Raw genomic sequence first — 26,256 nt, forward strand, 5'->3', positions numbered from 1 at the left:
ACCGCGGGGCACCGCCACCGCCCGCGCGGGCTGCCGAGCTGAGCTCCGTGAGCAGTGACCCATCTCCGGACACACGGGGCCGGGCGGGGCGCAGGCAGCCACGCGGGGCGCAGGCAGCCACGCGGGCCCAGCCCCCCCGCTGTCCTCGCGGCCTCGACACCTGCCCGGCTCGGTGGCCTTTGCGCCCCCTCCCCCCACCCCAAAGCCCGGGGCCACCGGCCGAAGGGACAGCGAGCCCTCTTGGGATATCAGGGCCCCTCTCAGGCCTGCCTCTGAGGGGCAACGAGGAGGCGCCGGTGGGAGACACACACCCCCATCCCCGCAGCCGCGCTGCGCTGCGCTGCCCGCTAGGTCTGAGCTCCCTCCTCTCAGGGCGGTGCGGCCCCGCCCTGCCGCGGCTCGCAGTGGTACAACCCGGTGCACCCCTCCTCCAATGGTTCACTCTTTCGGCCGCTCTCCCCCCTCCCGCGAATGGTTTATCCTGTTGCCTCTCCCCTTCCCGAGCGTCCCTGCCGACGTTCGCGTAGTGGTTCAGTCCTGCTGCCACCGGCGCTTTTGTGACCCGGAAGTGTGCCGGCAGCGCTGCCGGGGCAAGGGGGTTTCTGTCTAGGCAACCTGCTAAGGGGCCCGGTTATGTGAGCGCTGTGCCCTTCTCCTCACGTGAGTGCCCAGGGATGGGGCGGCTACCGGGGCCTGCTTGGTGGAGGGGGGCGGCGCCGGGCCGGGCCGGGCGGCGGCAGCGGTCCGAGGGCCCGAGTTGCGCGGAGCGGCCGTTCCCCGCCGCGGCAGGCTGCCAGCTCCGGAGGGAAACTGCCCCGCCGCGCTCGGGATTGTTTATACAGTTTTGTTGCTATAAACGTATTTATTCATTTATTCTCTGAGTAATCGCTGGCGGCAGCTGCCTGGCGGCTGTCGGGATGTGCGGCGGAGCGGCGCCGCTGCTGGGGGGGGCTGCCCCTGCCCGAGGAGTGTTCTGGGCCGTCTAGAACCGCGTTTCCCGGGACAGCGGCCTCGCGCCGGTACCGTTGCCGAGCGCGCGGAGGCGCCGTTGCCAAGCGCGCGGAGGCGTCTCTGTGCGCGCCGTTAACGGCGCCGGCCTGGGGAGCGATCCGGCGCCGGCCTGGGGAGCGATCCGGCGCCGGCCTGGGGAGCGATCCGGCGCGGCGGCGCAGGCAGCTTCATTTGCTTCGTCGTTCACCCCTCCTCCTGTTGTTTGCCGTGCACGGGTGAGCGCGTTAGAAGTTAAAAGCTATTTCGGCTTTCTTCAATGGGTCTTGGTGGCCGAGGGCTAACAAGTAGAAACGAGGTTTTCGTGCATTTTTTAACACCCATTAGCCTATTGCAAAAGCGTGTTTGGGCTTGAAAACTTCCTTGAGGGCCTTGTGCCTTCCTGACGGGTTTTTAAGCTGTGTAACAATGGGGTGGGTGTGCGTCTTCACAACAGAATAGAATGTCCTGAATTGGAAGGGACCCACAAAGACCATCGAGTCCCCTGCTGGTTGTTGCATGGATGCGTTGCTGATGCGTTGCAGAGGCCTCAGCTGTGTTATTTCCTTTAGGTCAGTAGATCTTGTTTCCTTTGTTATGCCCAGAAAAAAAGGTCGTTTAAGTAGGGGGGTTGTTTGGTTTTGTGACGGGTTTTTTTTGTGTTGTGGTGGTAGTTTTTGTTTGGTTCCGGTTGGGTTTAGTTGTGGCTTTGGGGTTTTTTGTTGTGTTTGTTATTGGGTTTTTTGTTTCGTTGGGGTTTTATTTGTTTGTTTGTTTCTTCCAGCTGTGCCCATAAACAGCAGGGAAAATGATACATTAAAGATGGGAATGGTGTTAAAGACTGATGCTGAACGGGAACTCACTAGTAAGGGTGACTCTTTCTAAGAAAATAACCCTGTTAGGAAAGAGGAGGATGTGCAGTGTTAAAGAGTGTTTGGTTCACAGCTGGAGATGGAGCCAGTGGTTTCAGGGAATTGCAGGCTGGGAGCTGCATAAAGCTTGGCTGCTGTTTTAAATACAGAGGTACACAACACTCAGCTGCTCCTCTGGGTAAGATGCCACACTTCAAGAGTGCCTTTGCAAAACGCATGTGTTGCTTTGTTTGTGTTACAAACTCCCTGATGGGTGCAGTGTCAGCTTCTGGAATGGCTTTGGTGGACAGTTTTGGGCCTGGAATTCAGGGTGGCTAAATTTAGAGCAGGACCAGGATGGGGGAATGGTAAGTACCCCCTTACCTACCCTGGGATTAATTTTCTGTGCCTTATTTGTTAAGTTCTTAGGCACTTCCATTATTTAAATAATTACATGGAGAGTTCTGATAGTGGTATGTAAGAATTAATATTTTTATAATTTAAACATGGGAAAGTTGGATCTAAATTCAGATTTGAGGGCTTTTTTACGGCTTCCTGTGCACACTAGATTTGCATTGTGTGACTTTAGGCTGTAGGAGCTTCTTGTAAATTTGAACACTTTTCTGACTAGTTCCTCTTTTACCTTTGGAATGTGGTGGTGGCAGATACTAGTCACACCATATTCAGATGCTCCAGGCCCCTAATAATCTTTGTAGCCCACTGCTGGACTCCCTCCAGTAATTCCTTGTCCTTCTTAAACTGGGGAGCCCAGAACTGGATGCAGTACTCCAGATGTGGCCTCACCATGGCAGAGTAGAGCAGGAGGAACATTACCCTGAATGTTACCCAAGCAGATTAAAATAAATGCCTTGTCTAGTAGCTCTCCTGTTTCTGAAAACTAGAAACTATGGTAAGAAGTTGGTGATGAAGGGAATCGGTGGTGGAAAGGTGTGTTTGGCTCAGAGTCACTCCCTGGTTTAGGTGGCTCTGTCAGCTTCATGTCAGAATGAGATGGAGCTTGAGTGTGTTTTGCAGACCATATCTCCTCTTTTGGTTAGAAACCTGCACTTCCCTTCTAGCTGGAACATACTCAAAATACATTAAAATACTGATTTGTGGTAATGCATAAAGATCTTGGTTCAAAAAAACTATGTGTTTACTGAAGAGCTTGTTTGATAAACACTTATTCTGGAGGAAATAATCATCTTTGTTCTTAAAGCCAACAGAAAACCCTATTGCTAATATAGCTTGAAGAAAGTATTTGTAATTGCTATTTGTACAATTAAAATTACTTAAGGCAGCTCGTTGCTATTAAGACAGATTACATTTTTACAAAGCCCAGGCTTACAATTTATATTGCAGCAGCAGCTGTGCTGCAGTAGGCACACAGCGCTCAGTGCAAATCCAGCTTGGCCCTTGTGAGGTTGTGCCCTTGCACAGGGAACCTAGGGCTGGGGAAAATGTGCTTGAACATGTAAAGTGATTGAACACCAGTCACATACTCATTGCTTATGTGGTTTGGTATTTTAGTAAAATATTGTGAGGTTCTTTTAAATGAGAATTTAAGAACAGACAGACATTAAGGAGTACGGTGTCTGCCTTTGGCAGACCTAGTATGCAACTTGTATTTCAAATACTGGATGTGCTGTGCGCAGACTACCAATGTGTAAATGATTCACCTGCTCAGGGAACTGAAATGGGCTTTGCTGTAAGCGGTGACACCTTTTGTTAGTGGTTTTGAGCCGAAAGACGAGATCTCCGGCCAGGTTACCCTGCATCTGCGTTTGGGAGCTGCCTGGTGGGGAAGCACCTTAATTACTCTGAATAGAGTCCTTTAAGTGGGGTGCAGAAGAGAGGATCAGCAGATGGAAGAGCCTCCACTGCCAAAGGGAGTTCTGCACATCACGGGATTTTCCAAGTGAGCAAGCGGAGAGGGGTTGGTTACAGTGGTGAGGGTAGGTCCTTGGTACCTCTGGAACAGGGATGACCAGTTGCTTTTCAGCAGTCTGGGCTTTTATGTTATGGAAGTGTGTAGTTAAGGTTTGCCTCAGAGGAATGACTACAGTCTCCTTCTAACCAAACTTCTTGGTTTACCTAATAGTAATAAAAATGCTTCCTATCTATTTTATCTGCTGGTTCTAGCTCGATAGGACTTAGAAAAATTCTGATGTGGTAAGTGCTGGAACAAAAGCTGGGCTTTTGTATAGGTAGGTGGGTGAGCTTTCTGAAGTTTATAATAAATGTGTTTGTGTTTTGCCTTCCATAAGGAAAAAAAAACCCAACCAAACAAAACAAACAAACAAACACAAACAAAAAACTTTGGAAATGCTGTTTATTGTTCTTAAAAAATAAGAGAAAAAGCTCTCATTAGGTCAACTTTGGTTTCCTTTTTTTTGTTGTTGTTGTTTGTTTTATTTGTTTTGTTTTTTAAGAGGAGCTGCCCAGTTTGGAAAAGGTTTTTCCTAAAGTAAGATTTATGATGTGCTTCAAATCTCAAATTCACTTCATTTTGCTTTCTTTCTCCTTGACTCTTTCCAACTGTCCTCAAAAGAGGCTTTTTTTTCAGTGACAGGATTTGAAAATTTGATTGTTTGCTGCAATACCAGATTTTCCTTAACTCTGATTTTTGCCTCCAAGCAAAGTAGAAGCCTGCATTTGCAGCATAAATATTTCAGTTTAGATTGTCACGTCACAAGTGGTGATTTGTTTGCCTCTGTGCTTAAACGATATCCTTCTGTGGGGTAGCAGGGCAAAAATAACATGAGTAGTTGTTTTATTCCACGGCAGTGAAGACATGCATGCTGTTTGCACAGCAGTGATTTAGTATAAGTTGTTCAGAACTGTGGTTTGTGGGAATCACTTGTAAAAATAAGCACAGTCGGGAAAGGATCTTTTTATTGCTTTGCTTTAAGGAGAACTAGGGAGCAGGGGAATTAAGGTCATTGTAGCAACAAAGTGGAGGCTCATCCCCGGTTTACCCCCACAGTGGCTGTGGTTGGCCTCAGAATGCTGTCTCTGGCTGGATGTGGCGGTGACAGCCGGGCAGGAACCCGCTCTGTTCCCACAGCCTGCCAGTGGAGAAGTGATACAGGCAGAGGTTCTGCATAAAATCTAAATACACTGTTTAAATTCCTGCTGTGTACATAATAGGCCTGCTGCTGCCCTGCTCTGGGCATGGTGCAGCCAGTCTCTGCCCTCATGTATCCTGCCTCTAATGTCACCACAAGTTTTGTGTGGTTAACTTAGCTTTTGGGAGGATATTATATAATTGAATTTGTTTGAATAATTCATACACATACACTGCTGAAACTTGAAAAATAGTGTTCTTCCTATTTTTTTTTTTCAGTTACCTCATGGAGTGATTGGCTTTTGATGAGTTTCTGTGTTTTCAGCCAACATAAAATGTTTTTAAACACAATACTGTTAACAGCCACAAATTTAGCTAAAGATTTAAACCTCTAGGCAAGATTCTTACTGAAGTTAGGAGAAATCTTTACCAAAAATTTGATAGTGTTGGGGCTGAATTGTTTTTTCTTCTTAGGTTTGTTTGTTTGTTTGTTTTTTTACCCTGAGCATTTAATGAAGACTCCATTTGCAGTCTAGTCTAGTTTAGCGAAACCTGCATATTTAAGGGTTTTAAGTGCAGAGCTGTGCTATATGGCTCAAAACCAGACCATGCAAGTAAAGGTACACATCAAGAGCACTTGAATAAAACCTGGTTTGTTCCAAAAATTCTCTTAATATGCAAGCTATATAATGTGGAGCAGGGAGAGTGGGATAAGAACGCCAGATTTTGGCATGCTTGTAGAATAATCCTTTTTTTTTTTTTTTTAATTGAGATATGCCATCTAGCTTTAAGTGTCAATTAATTACATTTTCCCATGAGTTGCTCATAGAAGTTTGCAGGGAACTCTTTCTTAATGCTTTGTAGTGTTATATATTATAAACTCTGGTTTGGTTGTCTTGAATTCCGCTCATGTATCTGTCAGTATCTGTCATTTTTATTGCCAGTCTGTGCTAATTCACAGTAATTAATGTGATTGCATAATTAATATGCACCAAATCAAGTCATCTCCTTCCTGTAGAATAATGGTGGTGAGTTCTGAGACTTCTCTATTTTGTGACAGAGCTGTGAAAAGGCCTTTTTTTCGAAAGACTTAAAATATGTAATGTTTCTTCTTTTTTCTTTTAAGGTGAGCAAGATAGAGTATTTTGATTTGAAACACATACTGTCATGCTGTTAGGCCTTGGTCAAAAGGTTTCGGTTGCCTTTCATTTTTGCATTTTATTGCTAGTCCACAGGATGGTTTTGGTTTTCTATTACTATTTTCAGTGGAGAGTTCTGGTTATATATTTTTGTGTCACCTAGGAGCCCAAGATAAAGCTGAATCTTTCACCTAAACAGAGTTTCACAAGCAGCTGGTTTCATCTAGCTCAACAGGGCTGTGAAACTTGAGGTAACGATAACTGCTTACCTGTAGACACCTCTGACTTGAAACTGAGAAAACTAATCGATGTGAGGATCCTTTGCTGTAGAACAATGTCCCTTCTACCATTTGCATCTCCACAGATGCATTAGATGCCCTTTGCCAGGCTGATGCCTGCTCTGCTTGTGTAGATGGTGCACTACCTCACTGAAGTCTGCCTTCTTGCAGGGAGGAGATTCCCAATGTCTTGCCATGGATGATGACAGCCAGGATGAACTGATCAACAAGAATGCTGCTCTAAGCAAGGGCAGAAGACCAAGTTTCGTGCTCCTCAGTGAAACAGGTAAATGCAGCCTCTCTGTGTGTGCACGCTTCTAGGTTGGGAGAACCTATTAGTTTAACTTCCAAAGAGAAGTAAAGATATATTTGTGACCATTTATTTCTTTTTCTCTGAGATTTTTTCTTTTTTTGTTTGCTTTATAAATTCTGCATCTCAGACTGCTGGCATGCTTCCCTGGAATTTCTTAGAACAGGCAGCTCTGATACCACTGAGATTTGGGCTTTCACTTCATATATAACATCCTGTGTAGGAATACTGGTGTGTCCTTCACTGTTCTGCTTGTCTATCTGCATCAAATGGATATTTTCCTCTTTTCTTTTTAAGAAAGCAGTAGTTCAGAAGATGATACCGGAAGTGAAGAGGAAGAAGATGACACTGAGGAAGAGGGAGGTGAGGACGACAATGGAGAAAGTGAAGATGAAGACCTAGGTAGGTCTGCTAATGTGCATTAACAGGCTTGCTTTTTTTTTTTTAATAGTTGGATGAAAGCTTTCCTCTAGAAATTAACTGTGAAGTGTAAATCCACAGATGCTGCAGTGTCAGGCCAGTGCCCAAATCCTACAGTAATAAACAAACAAGGAATATTTCCCAGTTTCTAGGTTTATAAATCATTTGTATTTTTGAAGACCATCTACTAGCCAAAGTGATGTAGTTATAGTCAGTAGGAGTGAACCTGCCCCAGCATGAGTGGAAGAAAAGTCAAAATCACAGCAATGGCTCATGCTGTTTTTTCACTTCAAAAAAGCATGTATGTTTGTTTGCTTTGGCATGGGGCTCTAAAATGAATGTTGTGATGGGGAATTTTGGAAATAAATCACTATTACTGTTAAGCCTAGGGAGGAGGGAAGAAGGTTTGATTGACTTTTCTTTGAAAAAGGAGTGTGGATGGTACTTGGATTTTTTTCATTTTACTGAAACCATACTCTGTAGATGCATGTACTTCTGAAACTGCTACACTCAAATTATTATTTGGATAGAAAAAAACCATTTTTTTGGTCACATCTCAAAGCTTGTTGGGAAGCCAAGAGCACAGTTTTCCAAGATTTGAACACAGACTAAAAGGTTGATACCAGGTGCCAAAAAGCTTTATTGATCCGTCATTTAGAGTATTCTCTGCTGTGTCCAAACAGGAGAATTCAACAGAAAAAACAAAAGACAAGGACCCCATTTTCATTATTAAAAAAAATAAAGCCTCCCTCCACCCCTCCAAAAATCAATCAAACAAAAAACCAAATAAGTGGGAGGTTTTCATAGGTGACTTTTCACTGCTTCTTGAAAATGTCAATGTATTTCACAGGTTTTAGGGAAAGACTAGGACGTTTCTATATTTTGTACCAAGAATAAAAACACCTTTCAGCAATGTGTGTTGAGTGTTTAAAATAATTTTACTCAAAACCAAGCTTATTTATGCAATCTTCAGCTGGGCACCCAAATCCCTTGATTATCAAAATAATTATTTACTATTGCTATCTCTAACCTGTTCTTCTGCAAGTGAGCATGTTGCTGCTGCTTGTTCTCTGGAGTGTCTATTGAAAAAAAATAAACAAACAAAACCAAACCAACCAAACAAGCAAAAAACTGGATACCTAATAGCTCTTGTATAACTTTATTTTTTTTACTTCTGTGGTAGCCTGACATATCCTACTCTCTTCTTGTTTTGTTAATCTGTTTGTTTTTCTGCTGTCTGTCCTTTAAATCTCTTGCAAGATTAGTCACATTATCAGGCTTTATTTTCTGTCAGAGTAGTCCATTGCTTTTGAGTGAAGGGATTTAGAAAAAAGAAAACGGCGAAAAATATTGCCTCAAATTGGGGAGGTTGTGCTTTGCCCTTGTAGACCCATAAAATAAGTTTACTTGGAATTTTCTGTGAACGTGGTACCCCATCCTGCCCACCCCCTCTGCCCTCGCTGCTGAAGCCGTGCAGCACACAAGAGCTGTTTGTCTCACTTTTTAAGATTTTGAAGATGATGATGAAGAAGAGGAGGAAGAAACTGAGGCCACTGTGAAGGGCTTGGCTGATTCTCAGAAATTAGAGACACATGTAAGGAGAGTGGGCGTTTCCTCAGATGAGGATGGTGAAACCTGCCCCATTTGCCTCAACACGTTTACGGATCAGGCTGTTGGGACTCCTGAGAACTGTTCCCATTTCTTCTGCTTGGACTGCATTGTGGAGTGGTCTAAGGTGAGCTGTTTTTGTCCCTGATGTCATGTGGCCTTCTGGTGTGCTTTGCTCTCTCCCCTCTGATCATGCTGTAATGAGAACTGTAATATTTATATTTGCTTGCTTAAGCTTTTTTACACAGACCTGGGTTACTGCTCTATTTGGTAGGACTCATGTTTGTGAAGTGTGGATCTGTTTTTCTTGTACCTGTTCTGATCTGTTCTGTTCTCTGAAAGCTGCAATGTCATAAGCAAGTGGTTTTCTCTGTGTATATATTTCTCTATATCTATGTTTGTCTTGTTGAGTTCTGTGTTGTGGCTGTTGGATGGGGGTCTGTTGTGACAGTGATCATTTGAACATGCCACAGTACCAGCAGTTAAATTGAAAAAAATATCACTCTTACTAAATATATTTGCCCAAAAGAAAGAAAATGCTATAAAACATGAGCACTATTTAAGGCAATGTTTGGAAGAACTTTGTTGCTTTGGCAATTGAATAATAATTAAATAACTGATATAATCACTTTTCTAAAAATGCATGTTTTCTCTGATACAAGGGGTTGTTTGTAAGCCACATAAATCAGATTTAAGTACTTAAAGTATCAAGACCAATAGCTGCTAAAATGATTACTGCATTAATGCTTATTACAGTAATAATTTAATATTTCCATTTAAAAATGAAATCAAGAGAGGTGTTAATTAACTGAATGGTGTGGGTGGTTTTTTTTTCTTTCTAGAATGCAAATTCCTGTCCAGTGGATCGAATCCGTTTTAACTACATTATCATTCGGGCACATTTTGGTGATAAAATCTTAGAAAAGGTAAGCTTTCTACTCTACCAAGCAACAAGGCCAATTAAAATTTAAAATACCCATTCGAAGGTTTATACTTCTAGCATGTTTATCTGATATTTGGCGTCTTGATGGATTATTTCTTAACTATTTTGAGATGGCCTTTTAAGGAACTGTTACAATTTTTCTTCCTCTTTAATCATGTTTCCTGTAGTATTGTGTGTGGATTGAAGTCTGCCATTGTTTCTGATGGCAAAAAGGTGGATTTCATAACTGCCTCTTTTGCATAGTGGATGTTTGACTCTAAGCTGTTCTGCATTTAAAAGCCTGTCCACATGGGGGAACTTGCCCTGTATACTGCATGTGCTGTTATAATAAGAATAGGAGTAATCAAGGTTATGCATTATCTCTTCCTTATGTCTTGCAATCAGCTACACTGTGTAGCAGTTGGGTTTGTAAGGGGAGAGAGATGCAAGGCAATAGTAGAGCTCTTGAAGGCACAGGTTGAGTGTGCCAGTAGTCTCTCACAAAAGAATATTGAAGAGCTGTCATTGCTTTTTATTAGTATCAGGAACATGTTGGTTTTCAGGGGACATCATGGAGTTTGATGCTCTGTTTTCATAAACTGATGGTTTATTTTTAAGTGTTTGCATTTTAAAAGAAGTGCAAATTATCATTTAAATCATATGTTTAGGTGGGGAAAAGTGCTAATTTTGCTCTCTTTTGTTTTCGGGGTTTTCTTTTTTGTCTGACTACTTTAGATCTTATTTTTGATTTAATTTTGGTTTCACTTTTTCTTAAAATGTAGCTCTCTGTAGTTGGTGTCTGAGAGTAGACAAGTTCAGTAGATATTGTCAAGCATTTGGTCCTTGATGTTCTGAAAGAACTAAATGAAGGCTCTGGTATTTAACAGCAAGTTTGGTTCATTCACTTTTAGATTTCGTTGCAAGTGCTGTTGATGTGACAATGGATTTTAGAAAGTGCCATGTTCTGTATAAAATGTGAATCCCTCTTATTTAGATTCCTACTCAGAACGCGAATACTCAGAGTTATGATGATGATGATGATGACGATGATCCAACCTACTGTGAGGTGTGTGGCAGAAGTGACCGTGAGGATCGCCTGCTGCTGTGTGATGGCTGTGATGCAGGGTAAGGAAGGTTGAAATGGATGCAGCACCTGAATCATTGCAGATGGCACTGTGGGGCTGGCCAGTGTTTGGTCCACAGGCACTATCTGGTCTGTAGGCTGCCCCTCACAGCTCTTTTCAGGTTCATCATGTGGCCAGATTTGTATCCATGTCCTTATAGTGCAGACATCCCTGTGATGTGATAGAACCTTTTCTGGTCACGTAGCAGCATCTGTGTGGAAGGTCCTGCACATGTCAGTGCTGCAGTCCACGGAACAGGTGATGAAGTTGTTTGTGCTCATCCATGCAACATCTGAGTGCAAGAAGGGTGAAAAGTATATACCCTTTATGTCTCCTTGAGAGGGTGCATGACTTGTCCAAAATGACTGAGCATTAGTACTGTGTGGAAGCAGTGCTTGTTTTGAGGTCTTTTCTTTATAGACAGAGCTATTAAATTATTCCCTTACTCTTGCTCATTTCTGTCTCTAACATATTTTTCCCCCTCTTAGATTAATAAAATAAGTGTTTAAGTAGAGGCATCAAGATACTTGAACACAACTTTGGGCCTACATTCTTCTGCTAGAATTTAAAGCTCTTTCACTGTTTAATCAGTCTTGCAGCATTGTCAGTTTGATGATGTCAAAAGTTACCCATTGAACAAAGAGGGATACTTGCCTGCAATAAATATGTAAAATGATCTTTCAAAAATTACTTCTAGCAAGCTAACTAGGCATCTGCTAAGTCTGGTTTTGTCTTTGTTCTGTAGTGTCCCTATACACTGATTTACCTTCTGGAGAAGAGACAAAATCAGGAACACTAAATATTGTTAAGCATGTCATCGGAAAACTAAGTTTAAAATACTTAACCAAAACCAGTGTTTCATAGGTCTTATCTGAAGTCATGTCTTTCAGTTTTCCTGAACTTTCATAAGCCTTATCTGAACTCAGGGTATTGCTTCAGATTTTCCCTTGTGGTCTCTCAGTAATTCCTCTGATATTTTTTTTTCCCCCAAGTCTGATACAGTTTTTTGATTTTTATTATAGCTTTCTAAAATAAGTTCTTTATAAATGTGTGACTTCTAGAGTTAGCACTTCCAGAAGAAACAACTTAGTCTTTACTGTCTCTCTGTGGCTGACGTTAACTCTAGAAAAATGTAGAATAGATTGCTTCAAATCCTAGTCTTATTCCTCTACATTTTCTCTGTCACCTGACACTAGGAGTGAAAATTTTCAGTTATTTTTGCCAACAATTCTTAAGTCAGTGGAGTCATCCTGTACTTCCATTTCTTTTAGCTAGACACAGTGTTTAAAATGTGTGGTATAATGCTATTATTTTATTACTTTAAGTTATAGTTTAAGTAATCAAATCTTTTTCCATTTAAACCATTTTCAGGTAAGACTTGTTGGAATGTGCCAAGATAACTGTCTGAACTGTGTAACAATAGCACTAAGTTTGGTATGAATACAAAAGTACGCATGTCTAGACACTTGAACAAACAGTAGAAAAACTGTTAATTGCATTAATGGCATGGCACATTAATGTGTCACTTCTTTCAGGTTATCAAATAGCAAGAAGAGAGTAACACTGATATACAGATAGGTGTCAAGAAGATGAAGAACGGGGATACATCCATTACCAAAATTCCTTAATTTCATAGCTCTAATTTCTCTCATTGTTTGTGAGGACTGAGACAAAATAATGAGGCAGAAGGTCCCCAAAAGTGTCCATTCATTCTTTAAAGGTACAAGAAAGAAGTCTGAAATCAGTTCTTCACTGCCAGTCACAGAGCCCAAGAGGTGTGCTGAGGACTTGATGGCCACTGTCTCTTGCGCTCTGCATTGCACACAAATAATCCTGGCCAGACTGCTTGGGCACACAGAGTCTTTGTGCTTATGTGTGGTTGGGTGCAAGAGTGCAGTTAAATGAACCTGGGAGAATAAGTGTTAATAAAATCAATTTACTCCCGAGTGTTTGAGGGCTTGGGGTTTTTTTGTTTTTTTTTTTTTTGTTTGCTTGGTTGGTTGGTTTGTTTTTGTGTGCGTGTGTGTGTAAAACAAGTATTACCTTATCCTTCTATAAGATATGGCATTGAGTTTTGTTATGATGATTTCCTGTGTGATGAATTTCTTTCCCTATCCAGGGGACTCTAGATAGCTGTTGCAATAGGCTCTCCAGTGTCCAAAGTTTTAGGGCTGAAAGTCTTTGCTTGTCAGGCAGGTCATAATGTGACTTCAGAACTGCCAGAGATAATTTGAACGGTATGTAGTGAAGTTCTTGCTACAAGTACTTTTGTTATGACTTTGGTCTGAAGCTAACAATATTACTTGTCAGGATACTGCTCTGAGGAAATTATCTCATTCCTGATAGCTAGCAGTTGAAGAATGAGCTCTTCTTTCCTGGCGAAGGAAAATACTTTGCTACTCTAATTTTAAAGTAATTATTTGTTACAAACATTGTTTTTCAACGTCTTACGTTTCTGAAAGAGCGTAAAGTCCCATCTACTGAGTGGTAATCTTTCATGCAAGAAGGACATGGTATTCTATTTTGTATTGACAATATATTTTAGTGTAAACATAATATTGGTGGATTTGACAGTTTAGCTGCAAATTTAGTTTATCACAGCATGGTTGGGAACAGGTTTGTAAGACACAATCTGAAGTTGGAGTGATGGGTGAAAGGTAAACTAACAGCTGTAGTCTCTGGGATTTTTTTGTATTGTTATAAAATGGGGATAGAGCATCAGATGGATGCTCCTTCCCTTTACTTACTCTGTGGCCAGGCACTGAGATGTATTATCAGGCAGTGAATTTTGGCTTGGGAAGGTGAAACAGAGAGCTTCGGTCTTTTTCTTTTACTTATTTCAGAGTTAAACACTGTACTACATCAGAAATCACAGTAGGGTTTCCCCTTTTAGAAGAACAACAGAATTGGTCATAGAAATGTTGCTAATTTGAAGCTGAAAACTTGAAGGCTGTGGTCTCCCTGTGTTCCTTGTCTAGAGATCTTGGTCTAAGTACTTAGTTTTCATGGAAAGCATCTCATTTACTTGGGAAATCTGTTTTAGTGTAACATGAACATGAGTTGCTTCAAAAATTCTGTGCTAGTAACATGTCACTTTGGCTGGGTTTTAATTGCTGAAAATGAAGCTGAATGAATTACGGAAACCAAGTTGGGTAATGCTGAAAGGCTTTCATGGGTAGCTTCTCTGTAAGTGGTTGGTGAGACTGTTCAGAATAGCTGCTCAGCCTCTTGGGTAGAGAACAGTTGAAGAGGCCTCCCTAAGGGAGCATCATGCTCTCTTCTTACCCTTTTGAGATTTGACACAGGCAAGCACAGTTCTCAGTCAGGTGGCGTTTGGAAGTCAAGTGTTGTTAGTCTCCAGTCCTGCAAGCAGCTCTATGGAGTCAGTGACTGACCAGTGCTCTGCAACCTACCTTGTGCAGTCATGCAGAAATCCTTACCACCAGTTGCCTTAATCAGGCCATGTATATGTGGGATGCAATGCATTTATTTGATGTAACAAGGCATTGTACTTGACCTGTGTCTAGTCATGCAAAATAAAATATTTGTGAGTGCCAGTAATGATAATACTATGTTGGTTTGCAGGAAGCTGATGTTTCTTGATTGCCTGTCTTCCCAGCACCTCAATACTTGTTTTCTTTCTCTTTGCCACCATCAGTTTTGGCTCTGCACATTTCTCACAGCCTGGGTTCAAATGGCAAGCAAAACACCACACAGCGAGGGAAAAACACTCACTTTTCTGAGCTTTTTTTGACCCTGAAGTGATGAAAATAGCATCTAGAATTGAAGACCCTTATATAGCTATCAGGTGGCATTGTCTTTCTGGAGATTAGTAGAAGCTGGTGCATAGGTCATAGTTTCAAGCTTAAGAAAATACATGCCTTAATGTAGCGTGTGGATAGAGGTAAAAGGCTCTCTTCCCTTTGTAAGGAGCATGTAGTTTGATTTTTTTTTTTTTTTTTTTTTTTTCCCCCCTCTTATTTTATCAAGGTATCACATGGAATGCCTTAATCCACCTCTGAGTGAAGTCCCTGTAGATGAATGGTTCTGTCCTGTCTGTGTCCCCATGGAAATCGGTATGGCTGCAGGTAAGGGTTTTGTGGTATCCAGTCAAAGTAAATATTTTTCTCCTGACTTATATGATGTGAAGCATGTGTCGTTTTGAAGAGATGTTTAACCCCTGGTTTTATCTGTTTTAAGTAATTGTTTTAATAGGCATTCTCTCTTGAACCTAAAGAGTTAACTTGAAGTCTTGACTGATAAGAGGATCTTGTTTATTAAGGTTTTCATCTACAGTTATAAGCTGTGGAGCTGCTTATTACAAGCATTCTTTAACCTTTCTGAGGCAAGCCCAGCACTTCAGTGTGACTGCATTGTATTACATTGGAAAGAATTTATTAGTATCCTGACCTCAGATTGCCAAGGTAGCAGAAATTCCTGTTATCTAGAAAATCATATTTCTGTGTAACAGTCTGAAGCAGTGGTTTCTGCTCATTTCCTTTTGAAAGGATAATGTCTGCCTTTGAAGGTGACTGGTTTAAGAAATGTAATACTGATTTTGTTGTTATTGTCCAAAATTCTTGAAATGCTTTCACCTATAAAAAGAAAAGTGACGTGGGCATGTTTTCTTTCAAGATACAGGTCACGTCAGTGAAGAGGAGGTTTCTGCCCTTGTGGAGGATGATGATGTTCCTACCACCAGTAGGCCACGCCCTCAAGTCCGAACCCGAGCTATAGCCAGAACTCGGCAGAGCGAACGAGTTAGAGAAACAGTGAACAGAAACCGGATAACAACAGCACAGCAAATTCAGGTATTTAGGAGTATTTGCTAATGAGACTCTTGAAGAACCTTGTAGAAGAGTTGCAATAAGTCCCCCCTTAAGTAGCTCAGATATCTCTGACTGTCCATAGCACAATGGTTAGCAGTTGTGGAGTTCTTTTAAATTAAGATGTAGAACATGTGCAAATTGAGTGCAGCACATGACCAAGACACTCTATTTTGAAATCTGTTTTAGCTTCTTCTCTTAATCTGCATTTTTATCACCTGAGCTGTGAGCAAAATTGTATTCCCAGTGGCTGTTAATGCACATTTATGCACAACTTCTGTTTTTTCAACATGCTTTTTTTCAGGGACATGGCATGTTTATTTGACATTTGTGTATTTGCTTGTTTGTCCTCCTGCCCGCCCCCCCTTCCCATAGCAGTAGAACCTGTTGGCCACCTTCAGCCGAACTGAAGAGAAAAATGTATTTTTAAGGTTTCCATGTTTGTGAAAATCGGCCTCTTATTTAAGAGAAAAAAACCCATATGCCACTGTTCTCAGTGACGTGGGACTGTGAGTTTAACCACATTAACAGGTACCAGAGAATCTGTGCGAGAAAATATCCCAAATACCCAGGGTCCCTCAAATACTTTACTCGTTGAACTGTTTACTAAAGGTGACTGCTAAGATATTTTGTGATGTTTCTGCTGGCTGGGATAATTATGATCCTTTAGGTAATAACTGGTATGCTTCAAACTGAGAGCTTTCAAACTTGGGAATCTCTTGCCTGCTTTGCCCTCTGGCTTTAGCCAGAGCACTCTGCCTGTTACTTGCATAATTATAAAGTCTTAAATTGCACAGGAGCATATAGTGACTTAGTGTGAAGGCAAAACCTGTAAATAACCTCCATGGGACTAGTAACAGGTTAATTGGTTCTTCTTGAGTGCTGCCGTTGAATTTGATAAAAATGTGTGAAATTCTACCACTTTTGAAAGGAAGATCTGCCTTGACAGAAGGAAAATAGTTACTACAAACTATACCTGGAAAGATTATTACAAACTATACCTAGAAAGCCACTATTACTTATTCCCTTTGTCTCTGAATAAAAGTGCATCTAAGATGCCCACTAGCTTGTACCTTGAGTTTACTGAAGTTTAATTCCAATGGTGAAGAAATATATAAGCTCTTGTCCTCAAAGCATAGAGAGATGCTGATTTCAGATGCTTAGAAGGCTTTAGTGTTCGGGGCGGGGGGGTGGGGCAGTTTGTCTTGTAATTCATCTGTTGTTCTCTAGGTGCCTAAACTAGTGGTAGTTAACTAAATGCACTGTTTTAGATCCTTCTAGAAAATAAATATGTTTAGACTAATGCTCAGGGCTTTGCTTACTCCATCCCGTTCTCTTACAAATCAGAGAACCTTACAAAGATTTATTGGAACCCATGATACTTAAAACAATGGTGTTCCAATAAAAATAGCTCAGTAATATAGTTTGGAGCATGTATTTGTGACACACAGAAACCTGGCAAAATTACTTCCGTAGTAAGATGAATTGACATGTATTTCTGTTGGTGTATTGTATTTTCAAACATTTTGTGGTTTGAAGCTTCTTTGCTGCTGCAAGATACTCTAAAGCCATTTTCCTCTAGTGTTTGTGCCACATATACATTTTGTAGATGTACAAGGATCTGATTAATATGCTCTGGTAGAATGTACATGTAGTGAATAATCTATAACGTCAGTGGCATCTTTGCATCTGCTACCCTCAAATGAAACTTTTATCAATTCTTGATGCATTGTAGTTCCTTGAAGAAAGGAGAGGGGATAAGGGAAGATGACCCTGCCTATGGCAGGGTTGTTGGACTAGGTACCATTAAAGGTTCCTTTCAACCTAAACCATTTTATGATTCTGTGACATTTTGGGAATATGGTTGGTGTGGCCATGGCCAACTTAACACGGCTGTTGAGAGAAATCTGCTCTTAACATCTATCTAACAGAAAGTCCGGCAAGAAGGCTTTGAGTTCATATTCTGAGGCTGCTGATTCAGAATCCAAATGCTTTAAATGTGCTTGACTCTTGAGTATAGAGAGGAAGATGAATTTGAATTTTGTAGGAGCAGCCCCTGCTTATCTTGGTGAAGTGAGGCTCTGGAGGAGAACTCACACCTGCCATTTCACTGAGTTCCCCGAGGTGTGCATTTGAAATGCTGTCTCTGGACATGTTTCACAGCATTAGGTAAATCTGACCTAAATAATAAGGAGTTTAAAACAGGGAATCTGTACTGTGTTGGCTTTTCAGTTTTTGCTCCTCGCATTTTGCTGCGTCATGAACCAGAGAACAGTTAGCTGGATTTGGGAAGGTTTTTAAGTTAACTTTTTCATTGAGGAAATGTCAGTCTTGGAAATTGTTCTTATTTAAATAATCAGAGTTAGGCTAGCCATGACTTGTAATACTGAGGGAGGCTGAAGAGCAAGGTCATGTTCTCTTTAATATGACAGTCAGTAGGTGAGATAAGTGACATAACTGCTTAACTGGCAGCTTGGTGACACGAGTGCGTCTCATTTGAATCTCAAATCCATTTTTCACCAAATGCTTTTATAGCTAACTTGTTGCGGATCTTTAGATATCATGTACCTTCTAATCCTCCATGCAGCACATGCCAGGGCACCTCATGCCCTCTCCTCTGGATGAAACGATTGAGGAAGTTGTAGCAGGCCTAAGCACAGCCGTCTACCAGCGTCCTGTTACACCACGAGCTCCTACGAGGCATGGAAGGAAAACAGGTAAGGGAATCGGACACATTCTGTGGTTCCCATCTGCAAGAATAAAAGCTTTGGGAAGATAAGTCTGAATCATACAAAATACTCTAAATTAGCTGTATGCTGCTACACCTGTGTAGCTACAGAAGTATACCACTTGCATTTTATTCTTTCCCTCTGCCATCTCTGCCCAGAAGTCTCTTAAAGGTTGCTTTTAAATAAATCCTAATCCTAATGATTTCACTTTTTCAGCTCTGCTGTTTTTGCTGTTTCAGCACTCTGTAGGTCTCTTTGAGCTGCTTTGTGTGCCGTGGGGGAATGAAAAGGGGAGAACAGGGTAAAATGCAGTGCCAGCACACAGCCAGATACTTGTCTTTTGTCCCATCAGGTAGGAGACGGAAAGTAGGAGGCAAAAAAAGAACTCGGTCAAGGTCTTCTGCTGGGAAGAAGAGTTCTGGGATACAGCTGAAGAGACGCAAGCATCTGATAAGGAAAAGACGCGGAAAAAAGATGAGAGTAAGACCACATGTGAGTTTCTGCCAGTGTCAGTATCTTGTCATTCTTCAGCCATCTGTAAAAGCATCATAACATGGCATTCAGTGGAAGAAATAGCATCTTACGATAGCAACTAACTTTTTTTTTTCTCATGGGAGTATGTGCAGGATGTGTACTCCAGAAAGATGCTGTATGTGGAAACGAGTTGCAACTTCCAGGCAGGCCTGCTGGGTTTGTTGACAAATCGCGTTACCCGAACTGCAGGCATTATACTTTAAAGCATGTCTTGCAGGCTTTCTGTTATGCCTTGCCATTCAGCTGTAGTGTTTATTTGATACTGATGCAAGCTCAGTTAAAATTGCCACCACCTATTCCTTTTAATAGGCTATGGATGTTTGTGCTGTTGCAAACCCAGGTAATCAGTCCTAAAGACTCTCGAAATCCCTCTCAGTTGTGGATAGGATTCACATGTGAACTGTACTGAGCGCTCTGCACCAGCTTGACTTTTCTCCTCAGCTACCTTAACTAGAGTTTACGTCCTACAGCTGTAACTGTCCCTCCAGCTTATAATAAAGAATTGACCATTTTGAATGACATTATTAGGGATTTTTAGAAACTTACCTGGTCACTTAAATCTGATATGTGTAGTCTCTGTATGAAGTGACATGTAGGCCATAGTTAGAAGTTTAATAAATGCTTTAAAACAAATATAGACAATAAATGCACACCACTTATACTACCAACAGTAGTAACCCGATGACTGTACTTAGCCAAAGTGAGGAAGTTAGGGCTTTAAACCCTGGATATATACTTGCCCTAACATAAAATAACCCAATCTCTTTATCTGTCCAGATGAAAAATGGGGCTACTACTCGCTCCCGTATTGCAAAAACTCTCGGTCTTAGTAAACCTGTGCGTGGGGCCTCACTGCCTTCTGTGTACAAACCAACGGAGCCCTCTCTTGGTGCACCTTCTCTGTCTGTGTTTGGAGATCCATATGCATTGGATCCTTATGAAAGGTAAGATATCTCTGGATTATTATCAGGGGCCTGGTAATTTTCATAATTGTTGGGTTGTTTGTACATATAACTTTTTGCATAGTGTAGAGCTCACACCTGAAGGCAGCTTCAGATACACAGCTTGTCATAAAATATTGTCCTGTTCTTTCTTTCCTTCTTGGTAGAGTTGCTGAGCTCTTAAAGAATCAGCCTTCTTTAAAGAGGTTTACTGAAATAATAAGCCTTGTGAAAACCTTTAATAAGATCTATGAGGTTATTGAAAGTCTAGAGTTTGAAGAAGTTGGATCCTAATCAGTCATTTTCTATTTAAGTGAAGATAGCTAGCATATTTGGTATACAATAGAGTGGCTTCATATAGAATTAAGTGGACCTGTGGAATCTTCCATGTTTCTCCTTTTCCCATCATCACTTTTCCAGACACATTAAATTAAGGAGGAATCTTACTATGCCATAGTTTGTGTCTCTCTTAAGCTTTGGATTTTGGGGAAGTGGCATCTGAAAGTATCGTTGGTGAAATTTAATTTTCTGCTGAATAAGTCTTGCTGATCCTTTAATAAAAGGAAATTACTCATTTAATATTTTAAAAATAAATCTCCATTTGAATCTCTGGTGGCTGTTCTATTTATGTAGCCACAGAAAATAAGTGTATTGCACAAATCTTTTTTATAATGTATCATAATAAAACAAGCGATGCTCCCTAACCATATGTGTCCTAGTAGTATTATCTACTTCATTTATTTGACATGAAAAACATTCAGACAATTTCAGGGTGTGTGTGTTTTACCCACAGTAACGAAGAGGTTTCAACAAATCCAGATTCACCAGTGAGTGCCAAAAGAAGAGTTCTTTCCCAGTCAGCACTGAGGTCTCACCGTCCTGTAGCTAGACCCATTTGTGTGGGATTGCCTAGGTAAAAATCTATCAAATTTTTTTTTTTTTTTTTAATTGTCTAATGAACCTAACAGAAGAGTGACCTAGGTGATCATCCTGGTTTAACTGTTTTCTTACCCTGTGTATTTTGAAAGTGTGTGTGTGTGTGTGTGCGCACATGCTTGCACATGTGTAGATAAATAATCACAGCATTTCATGCAAAAATCCCTGTCTCATTAACCTTTAAAAAAACCCACTTGCTTATTTGAGAGGGCTGGGAAATCTAACTACACATCCAGAGGAGATGAGGGATGTACCCATTTCACCCAATTCCTCTGCCATTTGTTGGAGCTCAGAAAACGTACAGAAAACATTGTTTGATCCAGCAATTTTTAACAGTTGCTTTGCTGTCTGACAGATGTCTCTGTGTGTGCAGATTGTGTGCCCCTGTGCCTGCCATGGCCAGGAAGTGTTACTGGGTGCTTCCCACTGGCAGCCACAGTGGGTTTTCAGGACTGGGGTCTAGGATAGGATGCAGTGCAGAGGGGTAGGACACAAGGAGCAGGAGCATAATGAGAAGAAAAGGGATGGGGAAAGTGACTGAGGCAGGTACCAACCAAGTCACAGAAAACTGCAAGGCTGAGAAAGCTGAAGACTAGAAGAAATAGACAGAGCTCAGCTTAAATTATTAAAGGTGTGAGAAGTTTACATACCTGTTCTCTAACCCACCTGCATTATGGCAGAGGTTGGTTTCTCAGGATTAAGGTAGTATATTTCTATAACTTGGAATATTTCTCTACCTTTCCCATCTCAGTCCTGAAGGAAACCTTTTAGGAAGCTTTTCTTGTCCTCTGAGTTATGCAAGTAGCACATCGTTTGGAAGGTAGAACCTTTTAACTGAAATTCAGCTTTTTTAAAGGCTTGTTTTGCCTGGACTGCAGTGAGTTTCCTGGTCTGGTCTGGGTGGCTAATTCTTCTATTCTTCCCATTTTGTCTTTCCGTTGTGTGTTATTGCAGGTTTTTGGTGTACATTGCTTTGTTCTCATACAGAAATGAAATGTAGCTCCCTCGAAGAGCTAGGTCTGTTGGTCCCTTTTGAGGTTGTTGGTTTTGTTTTGCTTTTTAAAAATCACACCAACACAAAAGCAAAGAAAGAAGACAAAAAAAGCCACAGCCCAGCACTAAAAAGACTCAAACTTTTTTGGCCCATATTTCAAGAACAGAGCGCTTATAATTAAACCATTTTCATATGATTGAGTAATGCAAAAAAAGGGAGTGTTTTTGTTGTCCCATGTGTGGAAGCATTGTTGGCTTTTTTCAGTGTAATTCTTTCTATGCCATGCTCTTAGCTACCCTGCAAGTAGCCGTTTACGTGTATTCTGACTGATGCTAAATACTGGTTCAAGCAGCATCAGTTTTTTCAGATAGCAGTGTCAGCCTGAAGAATACATCTGTGATTGTGATTTGGTGGGAGCAAGAGAGGTAGCTGGGACAGAAATACTTCTGAAGAGCTGAACAGTGGTTTATGCCTCAAAAGTGCCTCTAAAATGCACTGGAAAGTGGATCTTGATACACAACACAGTGAGCATGGCAAGGTCTCTGGTATGATTATGTGCTTTCCTATCCTGTTGTGTTCCTGTAGGAAGTCAGTAAAAGCTTCACATTCTCTTTGTCAGAGGGAGAATGGGGACTGACTTGCTCTCGTGAAAACAAAACTAAAGTGAACTTCCCTGGCTGACCTCTGTTTATGGCATTGATTTTGGTTTCTTTTTGATGTAATGTGTGTGTATAGAACAAGTGCTGTAAGAGTAAAGGAAATATAACCCCTCTGAACATGCAGAAGCAGTGTACCTGCCTTGAGTCCTGATCAAGAAGCAGAAGGTGCTCCTGTGCCTGATCTGTTGGGAAGTATCCTGTCTGGACAGAGCCTTCTCATGATGAGTAGTTCAGATGTGGTCATCAACAGAGATGGTTCGCTGATGGCAAAGGCAGCAGGTAAGGGTTTGGCACTTCACAGTGCAGGTAGTCTCTTTGTTTCCTCCATGTCTGCCCTGGTCCTACAAGCTGCATAGCTTCAAGCACAGAGATACTCTTATTGAGCATTTGAATATGTAGGACAGATACAGTTATTGCCAGCAGTAGTCCATCTAATCAAATTCTTACATATGCTCTGAAACAGTGTTACTTGTCTTTGTTCTAATTGCAGAGCCGAGATGTTACTGGAGGATTTTAGTTTTAACAGGCAGTTTTCTTCTTTCGAAAGTACTGCAGTGTAGTCTCATGCTTTGTTACAAAAAAATAGAGGATTGGATAGAGCAGAGATATCTTAGTATCCAGTTCTTCTGGTGTTTCTCATGTATTGCTGCCATGCCTGTGAACTGTATTTTGGTTTGAAAAGCAGTGATGAGGGCCTCAGCAAGAAGTTTCTTTGCAAAAGTAAAGCTCTTGAATATGTGCTAGCATCTTCAGCTGTCTTCCCTTGGTGTGGTATTATTTGGTAAGAATCTCTTCAAACTGAAATTTAGAGCTTTATTCTTAAAATAAGTATGTATAACGTCCTCTGTTATAGGCATTTTTAACAGTCAGTGGCTACAGGATAATAAATACAAATATGGTGATATCTGCAGAACAGAAAAATTTAGGTACATTTATCACTGTGTAGTATGTCTGTAAACTGAAGTGGAACTAAAAATAGTTAGCTCAGTATTTCTTTTAATGTTAGGGGAAAATGTCCACATATGTACTGAAAAGCTTAATTGTTTGGTTGTATGCCATAGCTCCACCTTACAGAAAATCAGCATGTGACTCAAGAGTGGATGATGGTTCAGAACACAACACCCAACTGAGTACAGTGCACTCAGGGACCACAGCAAGCAGCTCCATTGCTGGACCTTCAGTTTCCCCGGGGCTGAGTACTAGACCCTCCTCCTCAAGCATGTTTTCATCACCTTCACCCTCACTGAGCAGGATTGAGCCTGCAGCAAACCCTGCACAGAGTACATCAGAAGAGCCATCTGTAAAATCAGAATATTCAATGACACCTAGATCTGTTCAGACTCAGAATATAGCTGCTCTGAGCAGGCACACCTCCAATTTAGATGAAATGCCTAGATTTAATGGAAACTCTAAAAACTTTGCATCGACTGACTCACCTTCAAAGCCCCTGAGCTGTAACTTGAATTCTGGCTCAAAAGCTGTAGCTGTGTGGCAGCCATTACAACCACCTCCCAAGAGAATTGACATCTTTGAGCTTCCCAGGATACCAAAGATTAAAAAGGAAGCCAGCAGCAAGTGTGTGGAGCCAGAACCTGCAGGAAGCCAAAACTATAATATCCCCAGCTCCTGTATAACCCAGCTGACAGGCAAAGAGAGCACTCCTCAGCTGGGAAGGGGTAGCAAGGTAGAAAGTCAGAAGTCAAATGCCAAGGAATCTCAGCAATCTACTGCCAGTACAGGTGTGTATAGCAGTTCATCGCTGCTGGGCACTTCGAGGAGCAAAGGCCCAAGCTCTTTTGAGAGTTTTAAAATCAATATACCTGGAAATGCAGGGCATTCCAGCAGACTGTCTAACCCAGGATTTTGTAACACCTTCCGCCCTGTGGATGACAAAGCACAACAGAAAGAGAGTCCTTCACCTCTTCTCTTAGTTAAGAAAAAGCAAGTCAAAAGTGAAATGTATGATCCCTTTGAGCCAACAGGATCAGACTCGAGTTCAGCAAGCAGCAGTCCTGAAAGGCTTGGCTCAGGAATCCAGCTAACTAATATTACCAGGACTATTTCCATTGAAAATCCAAAAGTTCAAACGTTTCAAACTGTCCGTCGTTTTACCCCTTACATGGTAGGAAATGTATTTGGATCTGGAGCTGACTCTGATGTACCATCTAGTAACACAGAGTCTCATGATGACACGACAGTAGAAAGCAGGATTGTTGAACAGATCTCTGATACAGAGGAACGAGACAATATGGATGAGAAAGACTTTCTAAGCAGTCCTTGCACTTCATCTGCTGTTAAGCAAATTTCTAATGCAGAGTGCTTAAAGGAGGAAAGCAGAGAGAGCCCTGATGTGTTCTTTAATGCTGAAGAATTGATTAGACCTAATATTAATGTGAAACTAGAACCAGATGGTCCCTCAAAGAATTATGGGCAGCAGAACGTCCAAAAGGTAGAAGAAACAGAGAGGCAGTCACGTTCCAGATCCTCTTCAAACTCCAGCTCCCAAAGCAAGAAGATGAAAAAGAAGAAGGCACTTGTCAAACGGCACAAGAGATCCCAATCAGGGTCTAGGGATAGAGGACGCTCAAGGGACCGAAGCTCCAGATCTACATCTTGGTCAGGTGGAGAAGAGCATAGCAAAACACACACATTGAAACCCAAACGCAGGAGGTCTTCTACTGACCGTTCTAGCAGTCATGAACGATCTAAAAAAAAGAAAATGAAGGATAAAACCAAGGATAAAAAGGCAAAAACTTCTTGGCGTAGGGAGAGAAGGAAATCTAGGTCACGTTCAGGTAGTCCTGGAAGTACTTCCGAGTTTTATGAAAACAGGAAAAGGAAGAAACAGTCTCCATTGAGATCAAGATGGAGGGAACGTTCCCGATCAAGTAGCATTGAGAGAACTAAAAGGCAGAAACACAGGAGAGACAAAAGCTATGAGAGGTATGATAAAGATAGTAGCATAAGGTCAAGGGAGAGAAAAAGATCAAGATCCAGGTCTCGGGGTAGGAGAAGGTGGCGGTCTCGGTCTCAGTCTGCATCTGGGTCCCAGGAACGCAAAAGCAGCAAATCAAAGGAAAAAAGACCACGATCGAGATCACATTCCAAAGAAAGAAAATACAGATCAAGAGAGACCTCACTTCCTCCTCCATCAGAAAAGAATCAAAAACCTTCAGCTGAACATGTGTCCGGGTGTCTGGAGCAACCCCATTCCTTTAACCAAGAGCCAAAGGAGGAGCTAGTACTGGAAGAGCTTTCCATAGTCATCCAACCAAATGTCAAAGTTGAGGAAATACAGGCTGAGACCCCAGCTCAAATGGGAGAGGCCCAAGAAACAATAAAAGTAGAGCCCATCTGTCAGGAAGTGACCAGTGAAACTGCATTCCCTGTGCCAGAGATCACAAACATTTGTGTTCCAGTTGGCAATGTGGATTCTTTTGCTGAAACGGAATTAATGAATAATAGTGATCCAGCAGCACTTGGTAGCTGTAGCAATACAAACCTTGAGATTACAGTTAAAATAGAAAATTCTGCATTATGTCCATCTCTGATGGAACAGCCTTCAAAGGAAGAAGTTATCATGTACGCTCCGACTGAGGCTGCACCAATTCAGCGCTTGTCCAAAAGCGAAATAACAGATTGTGTGAAGGAAGTTAAACAAGAGTGCCTTGTGTCAAATGAGGAAACGAGTAATTTCAGTAAGCCTGAACTGGAGGTGGTACCTCAGGGTCCTGCATTGAAATCAAAAGCACCAGTGAAAAGAGTTACCTGGAATCTTCAGGAGGAAGAAAGCGACATGTTGTCTCCTGCAAAAGTTCCAAGTATGTATCTCTCTTGGAAAACAAACAGCAGTTAGAGCAGGTTGTATAAGGCTTAGGGTTTTGGTGCTTAGCTAAACCTGTTTGTAGTGTAACAGCTCTGTCATCTGAGC

The 26,256-nt window shown here is 41.6% G+C and overlaps 1 protein-coding gene across 2 annotated transcripts in view; it reads left to right on the plus strand.

The window, feature by feature from the left end:
• Nucleotides 1–562: 562 nt before the first annotated feature.
• The window catches only part of PHRF1 (PHD and ring finger domains 1), a 30,555-nt gene continuing 4,861 nt past the window's right edge, over nucleotides 563–26,256 (plus strand). The window contains exons 1-14 of one of the 2 annotated variants that reach the window (XM_080345116.1): nucleotides 563–660; nucleotides 6,494–6,608; nucleotides 6,930–7,034; nucleotides 8,561–8,787; nucleotides 9,503–9,586; nucleotides 10,577–10,707; nucleotides 14,697–14,794; nucleotides 15,342–15,517; nucleotides 18,120–18,249; nucleotides 18,614–18,753; nucleotides 19,573–19,739; nucleotides 20,530–20,649; nucleotides 22,450–22,604; nucleotides 23,387–26,146. In XM_080345116.1, the coding sequence (XP_080201242.1) occupies nucleotides 6,518–6,608; nucleotides 6,930–7,034; nucleotides 8,561–8,787; nucleotides 9,503–9,586; nucleotides 10,577–10,707; nucleotides 14,697–14,794; nucleotides 15,342–15,517; nucleotides 18,120–18,249; nucleotides 18,614–18,753; nucleotides 19,573–19,739; nucleotides 20,530–20,649; nucleotides 22,450–22,604; nucleotides 23,387–26,146 (4,384 nt within the window). In that variant the 5' untranslated portion in view covers nucleotides 563–660; nucleotides 6,494–6,517. Of the gene's footprint in view, nucleotides 661–1,120; nucleotides 1,227–6,493; nucleotides 6,609–6,929; nucleotides 7,035–8,560; nucleotides 8,788–9,502; nucleotides 9,587–10,576; nucleotides 10,708–14,696; nucleotides 14,795–15,341; nucleotides 15,518–18,119; nucleotides 18,250–18,613; nucleotides 18,754–19,572; nucleotides 19,740–20,529; nucleotides 20,650–22,449; nucleotides 22,605–23,386; nucleotides 26,147–26,256 lie in introns of those variants that run through there. The other variant, XM_080345115.1, reaches the window with a different exon arrangement.

Source organism: Nesoenas mayeri, assembly GCF_963082525.1.
Source record: "Nesoenas mayeri genome assembly, chromosome: 5".
Classification (NCBI taxonomy): domain Eukaryota; kingdom Metazoa; phylum Chordata; class Aves; order Columbiformes; family Columbidae; genus Nesoenas; species Nesoenas mayeri.